This window comes from Medicago sativa, chromosome 7 (genome assembly GCF_051527215.1).
Source record: "Medicago sativa cultivar Bolivia chromosome 7, Bolivia_mono, whole genome shotgun sequence".
NCBI lineage: Eukaryota > Viridiplantae > Streptophyta > Magnoliopsida > Fabales > Fabaceae > Medicago > Medicago sativa.
Window position 1 is genome coordinate 27,169,537 of NC_140755.1, and position 19,814 is coordinate 27,189,350.

At 31.4% G+C, this 19,814-nt stretch overlaps 2 protein-coding genes, 2 long non-coding RNA genes and 1 pseudogene across 5 annotated transcripts; 3 read left to right on the forward strand and 2 right to left on the reverse strand.

Moving 5' to 3' along the window:
• Positions 1–797: 797 nt before the first annotated feature.
• On the reverse strand, positions 798–1,482 carry LOC146905277 (uncharacterized). Its single transcript, XM_085728502.1, has 2 exons — positions 1,451–1,482; positions 798–1,419 (listed from the first exon to the last, which is right to left on the reverse strand). Exons 1-2 carry the CDS (start codon positions 1,480–1,482, stop codon positions 798–800), a joined length of 654 nt encoding a protein of 217 aa, XP_085584628.1.
• A 6,608-nt stretch (positions 1,483–8,090) lies between these two features.
• On the forward strand, positions 8,091–8,811 carry LOC146905278 (zinc finger BED domain-containing protein RICESLEEPER 1-like; annotated as a pseudogene).
• A 595-nt stretch (positions 8,812–9,406) lies between these two features.
• Positions 9,407–12,368, forward strand: LOC146905279 (uncharacterized). Its single transcript, XR_015018496.1, has 2 exons — positions 9,407–10,517; positions 10,648–12,368. It is a non-coding gene; the product is annotated as an uncharacterized LOC146905279 (long non-coding RNA).
• LOC146905280 (uncharacterized) lies at positions 10,883–12,735 on the reverse strand. Of its 2 annotated transcripts, none has more exons than XR_015018495.1 (2): positions 11,879–12,735; positions 10,883–11,114 (listed from the first exon to the last, which is right to left on the reverse strand). It is a non-coding gene; the product is annotated as an uncharacterized LOC146905280 (long non-coding RNA). The 2 variants fall into 2 exon arrangements; XR_015018494.1 differs by having other exon boundaries at positions 11,227–12,735.
• A 3,986-nt stretch (positions 12,736–16,721) lies between these two features.
• LOC146905281 (large ribosomal subunit protein eL8y) lies at positions 16,722–19,512 on the forward strand. The gene is made up of 6 exons (XM_085728286.1): positions 16,722–16,776; positions 16,878–17,133; positions 18,475–18,644; positions 18,745–18,873; positions 18,957–19,049; positions 19,153–19,512. The coding sequence occupies exons 1-6, from the start codon at positions 16,774–16,776 to the stop codon at positions 19,282–19,284; spliced, it is 783 nt and encodes a 260-aa protein (XP_085584412.1). The 5' UTR covers positions 16,722–16,773; the 3' UTR covers positions 19,285–19,512.
• Positions 19,513–19,814: the final 302 nt, after the last annotated feature.

A 19,814-nucleotide genomic window follows, 5' to 3' on the forward strand; every position in this document is an offset into this window, starting at 1 on the left:
CATCTTTTTCTCTCTTTTGATACTCTCTCTTATCAACTTCTCTCTTCACAACTTCTCTTCTAAACCAAACACACCCTAAAAGCATCCACATTCATGTTACCCATATGGGTGGTATAAATGGACCTCACCCAATATATTATACTACTTCATTGCTTAATTATTTAAACAATTCTTCAATTATATTTTTTAAATATTCATACCACTCATTCAAAATTTTAAAATAGGTTCCACTAAATTCACAATATACTCTAAATTTATATTTGACATTAATATATAAAATATATAATTCAAACTAATTACTGCAATTATATCATACTGCATTAAAAAGAAAACAACATATATTTAAAAGAAAAATAAAAATATTAAAAAGCATAGTACATGATACTTTGTCAAAAAAAAAAACTCCATGACACAAATAAGTTATAAGAAAATACAATACAAAATTCATAGACATTAAAATAAACTATTGGCACAAAATATAATGAACGTTTCAAATAATATTTTATGGTTATTCTCATGCCCAAAACATTCACATATAAGTTGTATCAAGTCTTGTTGAAGGTGTCGATGAATTTGCTTATCACAAACATGATGTCTTCTACGTAGAAATTCTTGAAAATAATTATTATAATTGGTTGGTAATGCAGTTGGAACATTGCCTAAATGATCATAAGAATAATCAAAGTTGCCACCATATGTGGTACGTTCATCTTTGATTATCATGTTGTGCAATATGATGCATGTATCCATTATACGCTTCAGTGAATCAAGGAGCTAAGATTGAGCAAATATGATGATCACAAATCGCGATTGAAGAACATCAAATGCTCATTCGATATCATTTTGTGCACCTTCTTGATATTGGGCAAACAATATTCTCTTCTCTCCTTACGGCATTGAGACGTTTTTCCTCTTGTAAACTTATCAACACATTTTCGTGTCGTGGTTTCACAATTTCTCAAATAGTCATCCAAACTGCCAGCATATGTTTGATCTACCAACATACGAATAACAACAGTGCATTTTTGTATGGGTGAAATACTTGATCTACCCGTTGTGTCAACCCTCGGCTGAAAATACTCATCATGTTGACTAAGAGCTTCAACTATGTGAAGGAAAACATGTGTACGCATTTGGTACCTTCGACGAAACTGCTCATTCGTGTAAACCAGAGCTTCTAAAAAATAATCATTGAATAACCACTCATGTCCTTTTTCATGATTCCTCTCTATGTTTCTTCTTTGGCGTCTGGACCTACTTGAGCTCACAAACTCTTCTTGCGGATTACTTTCAAAGTAAAGCCTCACAAGGTCTTCATCCATGTTATCATTCATATAATCCATGAATATTTTTGCAATATGGGATGGATTGGAAGCATCCATATGAAGAGAAGTTTGATATTGAATGTGAATAAAGAGAGAAGTTGAGATTGTTTTTTTTAAGGGAATGAAGTTGGAAACGATTGTGAAGTTTGTTATACATATTATAACATTTATAGGGATATGAATAACGACTAGTTTGAGTAACGATTAGTTTGTAACTGCTAATTTGACTAAAATTTAGTTTGAATAACGGCTAGTTCAACTAAAATTCATGATTTTAAATAGTGTAATAGGGGTTATATACAATACACGTCTCAAATACTATAATATGGTTTATACTTTAATTGGTTGCAATATTTCATTTTATTTAGTTCTTGCGTATACTATAATATGTCTTACACATTGACTGCAATATGCTGCTCATATTTCTTGAAGCATTTTTGATAATTCATATACTAAAAATATAAAAACATAAATAATAATTAAGTACAACATACATAGAAATTGCTAGTTACATACTAAAAAATATAAGTATAATATCCCTCTAATCGATTTAGTCTAACATAAATAATAATATCAATTAAGTCCATATTTATCTCTTATCACGCCACACAAAAATTCATAATCTTGTAGTTACTTTGGATTCATATTTGATGTATCCTTTTAGAGTATTGTTAAATCATTGATCTTCATCATTTCCATATCATTCTCGGTCTAATGTAGCTTGGTATGAACCATTTCCATCTCTATCTCAATTTTTCACTCTCAATACGTGCAAAATCACGTGCAAACCCTGACATTAATTCAAATTTTTTGTTCTGGTCATTTTTCAAAGCATCAAATTTGGGAGTAGATATCTCCACAATCTTTTCATTTTCCTTCCTTTAAGCTGCCTTTTGATCAATTGGACGTGATGGTGGATTGTATTCACTTATTGGTGTCTGTGGGTTATAAGATGATAAATATGCTCCACGTGGGTTCATCTTTCAGCAATCTCTATGCATTATCAAATGTGAATTTTTCATGTTCGTCTTGGTAATAAATATCATTTGCAGCTGAATGAAATTTTTTTCTCTGACCTATATTGAAAAAAGAATTTCATTCCTACTCTACATGAAAATAAAACGCAAAACTACCCTACTTTTTCTTTTTCCTTTTGTTTCCTGCAAACCACATTTGAGGCTATGTTTCCAAGTTGTTTTCTTTTGCGTGGTGGGCCTGTTTGGTTTTATTTTTTGTTGTTCATGGGCCCCTGCAAATCTGACTTGCAGGATGTACTTGCTAGTTTTTTTTTTATGCCCCATTTGTAGGGTACACCTCCTATTTTTATTTTGTTTTTAGAATTATAATAAAAAAATAATTTAGAAAAACAATTTATTTATCAAATATGTGAATTACATAAAATGGAAATACATCTTTAATTATTTGTGTTATTCATGTTCCACACCATGGTATACCGATTTTTCTTGGGGGATTTCTTCGTGTCAGCTAAGGCGTTAGTAGAAGGTGAGATTTTTGACAATTAATTGTTGTGAATCTCGGTCTTCATCGTTGTCATGTTGTTTTAACGAAAATTGATTACTTTGACCTAAAGTCATCTGAAAGGATGACATGTCTTCTTCCCTCTAGGCCACATTTCATCCAAAAATGTATTGTCATTTGAGTTCAATGACAAACGACTTAATGGTGGACGACTGAACTATACGTCTAGGTTTGGCGAAAGCGCAAAATCGTATTCATTTGCCGACATGAATATGGGTTCAAAGTTTGTTGGTAGTGGTGGGTAATTGGTGTATGATGGCCCTGCCTGATTTTGATCTTGGTATCCATAGTTTTGCATTAAAGTGTTTATGTAAGAAGTTTCATCATGAGGTTGGTAACCATATTGCGGTGTAGTATGCGAAAGTGGTGGAATTATATTTTGTTGAGGGGTTTTAAGGAATTCATACGTGGTGGATGTAATGGGATGTGGTGTCGGTTGTTTGGTTGTTAGTTGGTTGGGTATAATGACCCTTAAAAGTTGATATGAAGTCATAAAAAGATAGGTCATATGCCAAGTGTGATAATTGATTTGCTCAAAGCTCTAGGTCTTGTTGTGGTTTTTGTTCAGGATCTAATTATTGGTCTGTTTCAGCTTGTGTTTGTCGGCGACAACCATAATCAGTAATAAACAAATGTGGATTGCATATTGTTGCAAACCATTTCATATAATCTAGATTTGGTCAGAGCTTTCCGGTGGAAGATTGGCTGACTAAAGTATATAATCGCCGATTATACCAATGCTCACACTCAGATGGATAGTTTGATAGGTGGAAATCAGACCAAAACTTGAACCTTTTGTCCAGTTTGTGGCGGTTCCTCATGTCCTTTGGGGGGTGTGGTTGATCATGTGGCAAACCAAATTATGTCTTGACCCTATTGGTGACATGTCATTCCAGCTTGTCAAAACATATAAGGTATCTGGTTGCAGTCCAATCCCAAAACTCCTCTAGGAGTTCATGTTCAAGTTTTTGTAGGGCCTCCATATAAACTGACACAAAAAACTATATGTAAGTTTATTGAATTTGATTTCTTTTTTAAAAAGTATTAAAAAGTAAAGATAAATTACTTGTTTGCGTTTTATGTGGTCAATCATATAAATGAACTAGTTATTATTAAAAATGAATATTTAAACGGATAATGTGAACAAATACTACTGAAAACATAATAACAATATCCTCACTTTGTTCCAAATGAAAACTGAGTTCTTTTCTGTTTTTGGGAGCCAAATAATCCCACCTTGAATATCCCTAGACTTGCAGGAGAAAATTACAGCCAGCTAAACCTACAAATTTAGGATTTGTTGCTTCACACATTCCCCGATAAAGATAGGCCAAAACGGCTAATCCCCATCTATATTGTTTTGTTTCATTAAAATCAAATATCATGGCCAACCAACAATTATGTACATTATTTCTAGATAAATTTGAAAATAAAAAACCACTGATTAGCCATAGGAACTGTTTCAAAAATACCATGCCTATGCGGTGCTAATTCAGGACATCAAGGATTTATTAGCCACTCGTAATTTTACTATCGTTCACACTCTTAGAGAAGGCAACCACTGCGCGGATTTCTTAGCTAAGCTTGGAGCTTCGTCTATTGTTTATTTCATGGAACATCAGTCCCCTCCTCATGGTCTAATCAGCTTGCTTAGGGATGATGCAATGGGAGCTGCTTTCCTGAGAAATTAGTTTCTGTTTCTGTTTCTGCCTTTTTTTTTTTCTTTCCTGTAACCTTAGCTTTATTACCAAAAAAAAAAGCCATAGAATATATCGGCTAGTAGCTTGTATTTTTATTTCATCCGACGTATCGGCAATGACGTCTTTATTAAGATTTTGTGATAACTGTAACATTGATATAACATATTTACCCTCTTTTTTTATTTGGCGATGGAATTTCTAATCCCAACAATTCACCACACAGTGACCGCTCAATTGATTTTACACATGTAACGACATATCCTCTAACATTTAGACCAAGTAACATGAATAAATCTTCCACATGATGGTGCATTCACCCGTTGGAAAATGAAACGTGTGTGTTTCGGGTCTCCATCTTTCAACTAGAGCAGTTAGGATATGTCTATCCATTTTGTACTCTTTTATGTTGCTAACATGGAGAAAACGTTGGTCTAAGTAGTCTAACATTAGTGGACTGGTTCTTCGTGTTTTTGTAGATGAGAGGTTTAAATGTTATTGCTTTCATCCTCATAAAAAAAATAAATAGATACTCCCTCTATTTTTTATCTTTTGATGTTTTAGCTCTTGGCACAAATCTTAAGGAGTAATTAAAGTACAACGTGTTTGCAGTTTGTCTAACATTACAAAAATTGTTGACTTGAGATACATGGAGAATTGCCAATGTTTTGCATGAAATTGAACCAAAAATCATGATGATTGGGGTTTATTTGCACATAAAATGTATAGAAGAAAAAATTAAAAAGGTAAAATGTGAATGAAAAAATTAAGTAACAAAGAAACAAATGAAAAGGGAGTTAAAATATGTTAAATAGTCTAACGGTCCTCTTCGTAAATATGCAATAGTAACATTTTTTTGACAGATATGTGCAACACTAACAATTACAATGTTAATTTATTGTTTAATTAATTTATTTCAAAAATTGTTTGAGAAAGAGAAAAAATGGATCTAAGACACGGTAGCTGAGTTTGGCATTGTGTGCGAGAAAGACCACCAGAAATTATGCAGCTAGTCATGCATCTCTGACAGAAGTGACCACGTGTTGACTTAAATTGCCAATACCATCCACCGATAATTATGCTCTAACTATTGGAAAAAAATCTATTTTTATCTCGATAGTATACTTATCAAAATTTTATACTTGCCCTAATTATGCACTATATTAGTCAAAATATGAAAAGAAAAAAATGAGACATGTGAAAATAACTATGAATTTGTAAAAGCATAGTAATTTGTAACAATGGAAACATATGAAAAAACAGTCAACCATCGGATACAATAAACAACAAAACAGAAGGAAAAGAATCACAATAAAACCTAACATTTCAAACTCTCTAATGCACTAGTTGTAGACACGATAATATCAAACTACATACCAGATGAAGAAAAGACAAGCATGTTGAAATGTTGAAGAACTATAAATTGTATAAATTTTCAATCAAACACAAAAATATTGAATGAAGTATATTTATAAAAGACTAGGGAAGAGGGAAGAACACATGATGGAGATACTCAAGTAAACATTTGAAAAGAAACATATGAATTTGTAACTGTGGAAGATGAGTTAGCAAGTTTTTAATATATGCATATGCATTCACAAAAGTGTGTTCAAAATGGGTTCAGTCATCATGTCTCACATATGCAAATTATCACAAAAGTGGAGTCAGACACTATTTTAAAAAACAAAATATTTACTAAGGACCTTTTTCTACATTTTTTTTACTGGAACTAAAACCAAAACGAATCATATTTGTAGGGACTAAAATCATATTTTAACCTAGAAATAATATAGTGATTCAACTTTAGAAAATGCTAACAATTTCCCTTAGGAGTAAGGCTGGACAGAATGCCCCGACCCGACCGCAACCCAAAAAACCAAAAGAGAAAAAGGGTTTGGGCGGAGGTGGGTCGGTTTCCGAGTCATTCGGGTCACTGTAGTGGGTTGCTATGGATTGTATTGGGCGAGTCCGGATGTTGGTTTTTGGCCAAAAAATACATGTAATCGATCCGAGCCCATTATATATAGTTTTTCATAGTTTTTTTTGTTAGTTGTTGGGTTTGTCTGGTTGGACTTGTATTTAGGCCCAAAAGGCTTCTTAACTTTTAATTTTAGAAACCATATATATACTACTTGCCTTCCCTCATTTCATCACAGATCTCATTTTAGAAACCTTAGCAGCCGCCGAAGTGCTCTCATCACTGGTAAGTTCATCGTTGCTGGTCTACTTTGTTCTAAATCGTTTCTTTCTCGTTGTTTATCCATTCTTTTTTGTCATGTATCCACTCTATTTAGTTCTCTCTTGTTATCGTTCAATTTATCTCATTATGTTTGGTATTTGGTTTGGATTTAGGGATTTCAGTAGATTCATACGGTACAAAGGAAGAGATAAGAAGGTATGTGATTATCTTCTAACTCTATTATTTCTGTTTTACTTTTAAGCTTTTCCATTACAGTTTACACTAACACATGTTATGTTTTTTTTTTCATGTTATAATAAATACTCTCTGTGTATCTTGTCTTGGTGAACGAAAATCATTGAAGACCAAAGGTTAGTAATTATATAAAATGCCATTAGTGTTATATTTATTTGTAATATCTATTGTACAATGCTTTTGATGTACATCTACTTATGTTTCTTACAGTGTTGGAGACTTGGAGTTGCTTAGTTGTTTAAACCCTAAAGTGGTTTCAGTTCTTATTGTAATAAGCACGTTTACAAGCTATATGGTAATAAACTAATCTTTGGCATTAAACTTGTAATATGTATGTTTGCTTGCATATGTTCTATTAGCTTGCTTTCTTAACATTATATGTATAAATTTGCTTGTATTTTCTGACTTTGTATGGTATGATCAATTTGTTCAAATACTCTATGTTTTATTTACTTAAATTCCAACATTGTTTATTACTTCAACCATTTTTCTATCTATATGTTTGAATAATCAAACATATGTATCATTTTCAGTCTTTCACTATGGTTTAATTTGATTCTGCAAACACTACATGATTTAATTATTTACCTTTTGTGACTTCAATTCATATGTTTGACATGCTTACAATATGTATATAGTAGAATGTCTAAATTTGCTTAAATCTTTAGACTTTGTAGGTATGAATGTGAGTTAAAATTGTGTTTGCTTTGTATGTATGTATGTATGTATGTATGTATGTATGAGAGTTAAAAATTGAATTATAATCCAACCTTCCGTAACTTTTTTTTTATGAATTTAGAGTATGATTCAATTTGTTTTGGTTTTAAAGACGATTTGTTGTTACCAACTTGATGTGAATGGTTTACCTTTTTAAAAAAAACAAGTTGACATTAATTCTAAAAAATAAATACTTCTCTAATCAGTTTTGCTTTCTAATTAGTTTTTTAAATGTTAATTTAATTTAAATAGGAACTTGCTCCATTCGAGATAATCCTAATTCAAGTTGTTCTCTAATTAAAAATAAACCTAATTTATATGCTTAGGAATGTGTCCAATGATGCAGTTGTGGGGATTTTATAGAAGAGAAATAAGAATATGGGTGGTTTAGTTGGGGAGGGTGAATTCTTTCATTTGCGCTGCTGCACCCATGTGTTGAACCTTGTTGTTACCGATGGCTTAAAAAAAACATCATGACTTTATTGCTGATGTTAGGAATGCTATTAGATTTGTCATTTCTTCTCCTCAAATATTTGTTAAGTTCAAAGAGTGCATAGAGTTTTATAGAATTACTTGCAAAAAGCTTTTGTGTCTAGATGTTCATACAAGGTATAACTCATTAGAGGCTGCTGAGAAATATCAAAAGGCTTTTGATAAGCTGGAAGGCGAAGATTATGGCTATTTAGGTTGGTTTAGGGAATTTGGTCCTTCTAGTAATCTTGACTGGGATGATGTTCGTGCTTTTGTTTCTTTCTTGAAGATTTTTTACGAGGCTACTAAGGTGTTTTTATCTTCACAACAAGTCTCCCTACATGCAGCTTTTCATCAATTAACTTCTACTGTTATTGAACTAAATGAGACATGCATGGATTTGAACACAGTTATGGCTGATGTGTGGATTGACATGAAGGTGAAGTATGATCAGTATTTGGGTAAAATTGAAAACATCAACTAACTCTTGTACGTTGGTGTAGTTTTAGACCCAAGGTATAAGTTGAGATACGAGAGAGAGAGAGAGAGAGAGAGAGAGAGAGAGAGAGAGAGAGAGAGAGAGAGTTGTGTTTTTGTGAGGTTTGGACCACAAACTTACTATATATAGTAGGTGGAGTGGTTTATAAATAAACTGGATCTGGTTTTCACGGTTCAAGATACACGTAGCTGACAAAGTTCTATCCTAACTCTGATGAACTTCTAACCAGACTCAATCATCTTAGAATTACCTCTTTACTCAAAAATCACTATTCATTCTCTGATATTTTCTTATCTTAACTTTTCTCAACTCGCAGGTATAATATTCCTAAATTTCCAAAACGTCATCCCAATGACAAGTAAATTCCCTGAATGAATATTAATGACTCCAATGGTCCAATAATATTTCATTTGCAGGTGAAAACATATTTGATTCTACGCGAATCTCAACCTCACAAAAATGCTCAAGATTAAAGAAAAAAAAATCTTGACATATCACATAACACAAGTCGCAAAAATATATTCATGCTTAACAAACATTATGAACATCATACTCAATCACACAGAGTAGAAAACAACATATGATAATCAATTCCAGATCTCACATAGTAAAATTGCTCAACCAATTTTCCATTCAAAATAATAATTTTGAAATCAAAATAACTTTCCGACAAAAAGCTCATTTCCAAAATTTTGAGAATATAACAGGATTATCTTCCCATTCTAACAACTAGTAATATACCCGTGCATCCGCACGGGTACAGGTTCGTCGTGGGCGAATTTGTGTAGTTTATACTTGACAATAAATATTTGTAAACAGTTGAAATGTATACAAATTAAACAAATTATTATTATTATTTCTTTTTTCAAAAAAATATATTATTATTTCTGTAATGTAGTATATAATTACTTTATGTTTTTTTTATCAATAAGAACATGTCTAATGTATAGTGACGATTTGACCAGTGTACAAAAATTATTTTAAAATTAATTATTAAAATTTATATCAATGACAACATGACCCGTGAATTACAAATACTTTAAGTTTTTTGTCAATGAGAACATCTCTCGTGTATAGTGACGACTCGTCCCGTATATAATTATTATTTTAAAATTTTTATTTTTTGAGTATAAAATAAACATTGAAAAAAAAATGTGACAAAATATAGACTTACCTTACACCTGCCATTGTAATTGTTAGACTTACCTTACACTTGCCATTTTTAAGATTATGAGTCAAAGCTACCAACAATAATTAATTAGACTTACCTTACAAAAAATAATTCAGAATTTTTGGACGTGATGTTGAATCAATTATTTTGTTATTTTGAATAAAAAAAAAAATACAATTCTTTTGTTATAAAAAAAAAAAAAAAAAACTTACCTTACACCTGCCATAATTAATTTCACAGATACTCATTTGATAATTTCTTTCTCTCTCCTCAACAAAATAATTTTGAGAAGCTCTCCTCCCCAACCAAAAGTTAGCCGCCGTAACAACATTGTTCATGTTCACAGCTTCCTTAGTCCATTCTGGCCGACTATGCACAAGTAACCCTCACAATCTTCATCTATTTTTTCTCATCTATCATTCTATTAAATTTATTTCCAGATCAAAAAATTTGTAAACATCTCAATCACCACTTTCCCGGCTAGATCTCAACCAACATAGACAATGTTTTGAAAAACCATCACCATTAAAAGAGTCTCCGTCATGTCCTCTACAGAACCAAACAAAGAAAATCATGAATCGAAATACCTTCGCCGGCGACCACCGCGACGGAATCTGAAGCCACCAGTGTTATGGTCTACAAATGGGTTGATGTATTAATCAAGGTCAAATTCTTTACATCTTATGTTACTTTTCACCTCTCTTACTTTCCCTTCTTCCATATCATTCACTTCATTTTTCTTCATCATTCTGCCTATTTCTTTTATTTCTGATCAGAAGTTTAATTTTATGCAGAGAAGGCAATTTCGAATTTCGGTTTAATATTAACAGCTGAGCATTTATTCTGGGTTTTCTGGTAAAAGAAAGTTATGATATTTCATTTATTTGTTATGGACTTTTTATTTGAACTTTATAAATAAATGCTTAAGCAGTCTGCGATTTAAGCAGTCTGCGATTTACCGTAGATCTTTTTATTTGTTATGGACTTTTTCTTACGTTCAAGGTAAGTAAAGAGATACACATGTAATCATATTTAAGCAGCACTTGCTGATCAAAAGCTTTTCATCTATGTTGAAATAATTAATATTACAACAGCTAAAGATACACATAAAACCTTGGCATCAACGATAACCATCTCCAAGTGCTCCCTCCCATCCTTAACAACAACCCATTTGTCTTTCACCCTCACAGTCAGCTTCCAGAAATCCTTCTTTGGGTTAATATCACCGATAAATTGAACTGGTCTTGCCATTGGGATTGCTCTGAGAACAAATAAGAAAAAAAAGTGTTATAAAAATCTTGTAGGATAGATAATACATAAGAAGCCAATAAAAATTATGTAGCAAAGTGTAAGGACTTAAAAGAAGGTTTTACATTATCTAAGTAAATTGTAAATGCAGATCTAGAAACAAAATTAGGATGGCCTAAAGAGCTCAATGGATGAGAGAAGTGGTTAGAAAAGGTAACTTAAATCCTTTTAGCTATTGTACGAAGGGTATGGGCAATGCAATGGTATGTGTAAATGCAAAAGCAATAAGTTATATGGTGTACAATGTGGGTATGGTACTATTTTAAGAGGGATAGTGTCAGAGAGAATGTTGGTAGTATTTGACCAATTAAAGTAAGATAAAAATTGTTATGGCATAAAAGATTTATAATGTTATAGGGGTTAATAATAATATTTAAATATTAGTGATGGTGATAACAATAATTTTGCCCATGTAGATGAGTGTGAATATACTAATATTAATATTTTAGTTATAGTGATGTCCATAACACTGTTATTGCGCATGCTGAACCTGTTTCCCATGAAGAATTGTTTATTGTTGGCACATAGCACAATTGTTAAGCATCTTTTTGTGCCATTATTTTAGTCTGTTAAGCAAACAATTAGTTAACACTACTCTCAGACGTGGAGACTCCACACCCACATATTTATTTATTTATTATTATTTTTTATGCCTTCAACTCACACCACATCTACAAACATTTCATTTTATTTTTCTCTCTCTTTTTCTTCACTTACCAGAGAAAGCTCTCTCTTCCCTTAAACAAACTCTAGCCGCCGCTCCTTCTCCTTCTATTTTCGGTGGCCGCGCGTCCACCAACATATGACTTTGGATGTCCATTACAACACTACCAATCTAATGATATCATCATTTACTTTCTTCTTCTGATTATTTTTTCGAAATCCTCATGGTTGACACCGTAGATCTGATACTTTGGTCTCATTCATTTTCTTTAGCAGCAGATCTGATACTTCATCATGTAAGCCCTCTTTTTGATCTTTTTCATCCCACCAAATCGCAGACTTCTTTCAAACATGCAACAACAACAACAACTTCAAATCAGAGTTTACATCTCTTGCTATCATACATGCAGCAAAACCAACAACAACAATCAAAAGATGAAGTTAGATGTGATTTTGTTGTATTTTCAACAGATGTAAGCATATTTTTTGTTGATTAGTGAAACTGTTTTTTCTTTTATAGATATCAATGGTAGCCTTTTAGTAATCCTTCTATGTGAACTTTGATTAGTAAAAGTTCCTTTTTTTGCATAATCATATAAAAAGAAACTATTTTGTTAATTAAAATTTATAACTTTTATTGTTAGCAACATAAACTTCGAACAGGTTATTGTTTGCATAATCATAATTTATTTTAGCAACATAAGGTTCGAACAGGTTATTGATAAAAAAATTGTTAGTAAATAAAAAATGTTAGTGAATAAAAACTTTTAGTAAATAAAAAAATGTTAGTAAATTAAAAAATGTTAGTAAATAAAAAATGTTAGTGGTACCTTGATGAGCTAATTTGTGAATGTTAGTAAATAAAAAATGTTAGTGAATAAAAACTTTTAGTAAATAAAAAAATGTTAGTAAATAAAAAATGTTAGTGGTACCTTGATGCCATAATTTGTGAATGATCTTTGTTGATCATTGGAAATTGATTTTTCCTGCAAAGAAATTGGTAACATAGTTTTTTTGCTGTTGTGGTATTCTCATTTTTACTTCTCAATGGTAATTGTTTTCTTTTTCTTTGCTGTTAGTAACAGAGAAAGAAACATTATTTGATTCTGTTGTATTTGCAATTATCAAGTATATATTATTTGTAAGTAGACATAGTAGAATAGAAGAACATAAATATATTTTGTATACCTTGAAGACAATTTGTTATTTTGATAATGTTACTGAATTTGCTCGCTATTTGTAAGCTGCTCACTATTTCCAGCATTTGCTCACCATTGAGAAAGAGACAGAGAAAATGAGAAGGAGAGATGAGAGGAATGAAGTGTTTTTTTGTAGAAAGAATGTAAGAGAGGGAATATAAAGTGAATGAATAAAATTTGAAATTTGAAATTTGAAATTTTGATAAAAGTGGGAAAGTTGAGTTTAGTTGCAAAATATCAAGTCTACCCTTGTGTTGATGACGTGGCAGAAGCTAAGAAGAAGGGATTAGGGCATAAGTGGGTTTTCCACATTATCTTGCAGCAAATTACCAGATTTACCCCAAAATTTGATACTTTGGCATTAAAAAGGGACAAGGGCATGGAAGGGTTTTCCACAACATATGATTTTCTTATATTAAGGGGGATGTATAAAACTCTTGTTTAAATTTTCTTGACGCTCTTGATCTTTTAAAAATTTAGACAAGTCCATCAGACACATTTTCTCAAAATGGATAGAAAACATAATTTTGAAATTTCGACAATGTCAAAACATTTCATAAACTCATTTATTAACAAAGAAAGCATTGGAACAAAATACAAGCCCTGGATTTAGTTGTAGCTAAATTACGGGTCTTACATTTGTCAACCATGGTGAGAGATGTATTGGCTTCATCGGTTTCTACAGTTGCTTCAGAGAGTGTATTCAACACTAGGGGCAGGGTTCTTGACACTTACAGAAGTTCTCTGAACCCTGAAATGGCTGAAGCATTGATATGTACATAGAATTGGGTGAAGCCCACCTTTCCTCCAGTCAAAGAGCTCTCTTTAGAAGAAGAGTTTGAATTATCTGTCAACATTGTTTCAGGTATAACATTTGCGTACTTGATCAGTTTATATTTTTTGTTTGAATTTACAACATTAATTTATTTTGTTTCATTTATCATAGAATTTGAAAAAGGCAAAAGTGTTGTTGGAGCTAAGAACAATGTGAATGATGCAGCTGAATCATCTTCTCAGTCACAGCGAATAAGTTGTGACTAATTACCACAAAACTATATGTACTTCTTTTAATAATAATATGTTATAATCATGTATGTTTAGACTGTGTTACTTGAGAGTTTTGATAAATTGTTGTTGATTTATTCGTATAGATACCACACTTTTTTGGAGTCATTAATGAAGAATGACTAGAATTTTTTTGGTGAGTAATTTATTTGATTAATTGGGATTTGTTTCTGGATTAGTCTCAAAATTAAAGACTAATTTCATTTCTTTTTCAATTTTAATTGCTTTGTGCTTCTTTTTGACAAGAGACACATCATCATATAATCATCTTTGGTCATCCTTTCAACTTCAAGGCACTCCTACTGTTGTGTTGCTGTGTTACTGCAACTTGTATATATATCTCTTGCCTAGGGTAAAGTTAATTTATAAGAATATATGTTGTTTATCTTCCAACTTATGTAGGAATTGATCTTTTTTCTAATGTGCTTATTTTTCAGGCCATCAAATTGCAAACAGATTAGAGTTCATACTCTTTTGAAGGCATCTTATGCTCTTATGCTTATGCAATAGAGGGTTAATTTGACTACTAAGGCATCTTATGCTCTTTTGCTTATGCAATACAGGGTTAATTTGACTACTATTTTGTTAAATCTTGGATCCTATGATTATACTTTTTTTAATTATTGTGTTTCCATATTGTTTTGTTTCAGTATCAAGTGACAACAATATGCAGCAGCTACATTTCCTAACATAATAGAAGGGTGCCTAGTAGAAGAAAGTGGATCTCATGTAGGAGATGATACTGCGAGGATCACATATCTTAATTGCCCTTCCTTATAACTGTCATTGATCAAAAACTTGAGTTGAAGCACAAAGCATTTATATGTATCTTATTATGTATGGGGTTGTAATGTAAATGTATGTATATTTTTTTTGATGAATAAATGTATATTTCGTTGATCTTGAAAGTTGAATGGCTTAGAGACACTCATCAACTTAATGTTGAATAGCCTAAATGGCTTATTAAATTATTGTGAATTATGTTCAATGACTCAATGATCGCCTTATTAAATTATGGTGAATTATGTTTACGATACAAAATTTGTTTTATGATCAAAATCATTTGTAAAAAAATCAAATGACCAACTTGTAGCACAAACCGAATTTAACCACCCACTTATTCCGATTAACCGATCATCCGAAATATGAGTTAACCAAAGTAACTTTAGGTCGAAATTGAGCTTTGTTATTCAATTCATGGGCTTCTATGGATTGAGCTTTTGGAACCGAAACCGACCCTATCCGACCGATGTCCACCCCTACCTAGGAGGCACTAATTAAGTAACCAAATACAGTAAAACTAGCTTGAAACTTGTATTGGTTACACACACACACACACACATATATTCACAAATACCACAAGGACATTAGCATGACCAAAAAAAATAACAAGTAATATATATTTTTGTATACACAACAACAACAACAACAATAAGGGTTAAATATGTTTTTGGTCCCTATAACTTTTCGTTTTAGTCCCTCTAAAATTTTCCTTCAACTTTTAGTCCCCATAAAATTTTCAATCACTACTTGTATTTTTTTTAATGAAATTGTGTAGAAATGTGTAGAAAATTGTAAAAAAATTCCCAAAAACAATTAGAATTTTTAACAACGCATAAATTAAATATGAAATTTTAACATTTTTTTTAATGAAATTGTGTAGAAATGTGTAGAAAATTGTAAAAAAATTCCCAAAAACAATTAGAATTTTTAACAACGCATAAATTAAATATGAAATTTTAACCATAAAGAATATAAAAATTTATATTAAATTCATGTTTTGTTAAAAAAATTTAAATTTTTTTGGGAGAGATTATTATAATAGTATGAATTTTTTTTCAAAATTTTATTCAAAAATATGAATTCTACATATAAGTTTACTTTAAAAGAGGGACCAAAAGTGAAGATGGAAAAAATTTATGGACTAAAAGTTGAAGAAATTTTTTAGAGGAACTAAAACAAAAAGTTGACATATTTATAGGAATCAAAACCATATTCAACCATAATAATAATAATAATAATAATAATAATAATAATAATAATAATAATAATAATAATAATAATAATAATAATAATAATAATAATAATAATAATAATAATAATAATAATAATAATAATAGGCCAATTCTTGGATGCATAAGTGAGACAAATATTGCATCATACAAAGACTAGTTTTCATCATTGAATCAATAAATTTCACCATTAAATTAAATGAAAAATGATGTGACCTATTGATCAAATAGTAAAAAAAATACCTGTACACGGTAAAAAACATTTTATTTATACATATCAGACAAAATCAAAATAACGAGAATACTTATTTACATGGCCACAGACACAATTCAAACAATTGTCCACTAAAATATATAAAGAAATGTAATTATTGATACAAAAAAAAAACACAATGAAAGTATGAGAGAAAGTTCAAAAAATTATTACAAAATGATTGTACAAATACCATTTCTCTGATATAAAAATTGCCGAAGTATAAACCGCGTGTAAGAAAGCAGGTATTTTGATGAACTGGGCCGAACAACTTTAGGTTCAAAAGCCCAAACCCGACCCATGATTGAAAAGCCCACATTTTCATAACCCTTTTAAGTTCACCTCACAAACACCACTAGGGTTTCTCCATTGCACATTCTCTCCTTCTTCCGCCTCTTTCATCAAACAACATCAACAACAATGGTAACCCTAATCTCTCTCTCTCTCTCTCTCTCTCTGAACATAGATCTTCATAATTTTAGCTTATAGCTTATTCTGAAACGCGATTATGTTAATTTTTACAGGCACCAAAGCGCGGTGGAAAAGCACCAGTTGCAGCAGCGAAGAAGAATACAGCACTGAAAGTGGTGAACCCACTTTTTGAGAAGAGGCCAAAGCAATTTGGGATCGGTGGTGCTTTGCCACCAAAGAGAGATTTGACAAGGTTTGTGAAATGGCCTAAGACGGTGCAGATTCAGAGGAAGAAGAGGATCCTTAAGCAGAGGTTGAAGGTTCCACCTGCTCTTAACCAGTTCACTAAGACACTCGATAAAAATCTCGGTAATTATTCTTAATTAGCTCATTTGATTATAAAATGGTGATTATGATTTTAGATTTGGTTTTAATTTGGTGTTTATGTGTTATGCTTTAATGGGTTGTTATTAAAATTTGTGTTTAATTGGCATATTGATGTTTCATTTTTATGTTGTTGATTAATTGGTTTTAGTTTGGTGTTTCTGTGAAATGTTTCAATGTTTGATCAATAAAATTTAGGTTTATTCATATTAGACATATTTTAGTTTAATATTTTGTTGCTATTGTTATAGATTAATTGGGTTATAATTGTTTAAAATAAGGTAGTGCTGTCTGAGTTTTTGATATTGTATGACTTGATGTTTGTATGTTAATTTTTATTTTGATTGTGTTTAGCTGTAGTTTGTTTATTATGTTGAGTGCTTGGAAATGGTATTTGATATGTGTAATGGGAGAAGCTTGAGAGATTTTAATTTAATTGATTTAATTTAATTGATATGGGCTTGCTGAAAGTGTAACTATGATTTTAAATTTAGTTTTGATTTCGTGTTAATGTGAAATGGTTTAATTGGGTGGTTGTTAAAATTTGGGTATAATAATAGTCAACATGTTGAAGTTTCAATTTGTTGTTTTTGTTTCTAAGATATTGTTGAAGTTTCATTTCTTTGTTCTGGGTTTTTTACACAGAGTTCAAGTTTCATTTTGTTCTTTTTTAAGATAAGGGCTTTCAAGACTGTTTGATATTGTATTTGACTCTTTATTGTGTTTAGCTCTAATTTGTTTATTTTGTCTATTGCTTGGATAGTATGTGATAGTTTGATGTAATAGCTCTAATTATAAACTCTTTATTGTGTTTAGCTCTAATTTGTTTATTTTGTCTATTGCTTGGATAGTATGTGATAGTTTGATGTAATAGCTCTAATTATAAACTCTTTATTGTGTTTAGCTCTAATTTGTTTATTTTGTCTATTGCTTGGATAGTATGTGATAGTTTGGTGTAATAGCTCTAATTTGTTTATTTTATCGATTGCATGGAAATAGTATATGATAGTTTGGACTTTGGAGTAATGGTAGGAAGATTTAGAGATGTTAGTTTAAATTGTTTTGGAACATGTTGGTTCATGATCTGTGTTCTGTTACATGATCCGAAGACTATCGTATTTGTGATGCCCGTCTTTTGTTTTTGATTGGTATGTTGTTTTGACTATGACTATTGAAGGTTCTGTATGGATTGTTTTGTGATTGTTGTATTGTTTCGACTATGACCATTGTTTTGTGATTTTTGGATTATTGAAATCATGATTATTGGTTGTGAATAGCAACTGCTTGTAGTTTGTGCTCATCGATTTGTTTTAATGTCATATGCAGCAACAAACCTTTTCAAGATGCTCCTCAAGTACAGGCCTGAGGACAAAGCTGAAAAGAAGGAACGTCTCTTGAAAAGGGCCCAAGCCGAATCTGAGGGCAAAACAGTCGAGACAAAGAAGCCTATTAATGTGAAATATGGACTCAACCATGTTACCTATCTTATTGAGCAGGTACTGTGCCTTTTGTTTATATGAACAAGTATCCATACTCTCATACTCGTACGTCTTACTCTAGTGATTTATTACTAACTGTAACTTGTGGCTTTTTCAGAACAAGGCACAGCTGGTCGTGATTGCTCACGATGTCGACCCAATTGAGCTCGTTGTCTGGCTTCCAGCTTTGTGCAGAAAGATGGAAATTCCCTACTGCATTGTCAAGGGCAAAGCACGTTTGGGATCAGTAAGTATTGTCACATAGTTCCATAGAATTTTCACCTGTGAATTTATAATTTGTGACTAATTTAGTTGATGTGTATTTTGCAGATTGTTCACAAGAAAACTGCTTCCGTTTTGTGCTTGACAACCGTCAAGAATGAAGACAAAATGGAATTCAGCAGAATCCTAGAAGCCATCAAGGTAGTTCAAACTTGAGATTTGATTGTTCATTTTTTGTTTTACATACTCCGATAGTTCAATAAAATTAACCTTTTCTGTTCGTTTTTTACCTTCTATTTTTCAGGCAAACTTTAACGACAAATTTGAGGAAAACAGGAAAAAGTGGGGTGGTGGTATTATGGGTTCCAAATCTCAAGCGAAAACAAAGGCCAAAGAAAGACTCATTGCCAAGGAAGCTGCTCAGAGAATGACCTAGAAATTCCATTTGCTTTGGTTATTTTTAGAACTTTGAGGTTGTTATTGTCCTATATTTTTGGTGGAGGTTTTAAACAAGTAAAATGTGCGATTTTCCTTTTATTCTGTTAGCTTGTAATTCACAATCAATGGTTTCAATACCTGCACTTTTGCTGATTTATTTCAGTAGTTGTTTTAGACTTAAAAATGGAACATGTTTGCGTTATGAAGTACTCTTTCATCTTTCTAATTTACTGATTTATTCATGCTTACATGTTTGTTTTAACATTTTCAATTAACCTTCATTTGCTGATTTAGTATAAAATCGTTCCTTATTTTATTTCAATCATGTTTCCGATTTTTATCAACATACTAAGAGGTTATCGTCTGTAGATATTCATAGTTGTCATCAACACATTTCCATTACACTTTTTTCTGAACAGTGTATGTTTTTTAACCAAAGTAACGGTCTTTTTTTTGTAGTTATTGTTATTAAAGGTGTTTTTGGTCCAAGGTTGAATGACTGTTTATGAATATGGTTAACTTTGGATA

What these genes read in the sequence shown, in the direction of transcription:
- LOC146905281 (XM_085728286.1), top strand. An exon ending in GACACTCGATAAAAATCTCG is followed by an intron (nt 17,134 to 18,474) that starts GTAATTATTCTT and finishes TGTCATATGCAG; the next exon opens with CAACAAACCTTTTCAAGATG. An exon ending in GAATCCTAGAAGCCATCAAG is followed by an intron (nt 19,050 to 19,152) that starts GTAGTTCAAACT and finishes TCTATTTTTCAG; the next exon opens with GCAAACTTTAACGACAAATT.
- LOC146905277 (XM_085728502.1), bottom strand. Translation starts at nt 1,482, where the DNA reads ATGTATAACAAACTTCACAATCGTTTCCAACT. An exon ending in CTTCACAATCGTTTCCAACT is followed by an intron (nt 1,420 to 1,450) that starts TCATTCCCTTAA and finishes AATCTCAACTTC; the next exon opens with TCTCTTTATTCACATTCAAT.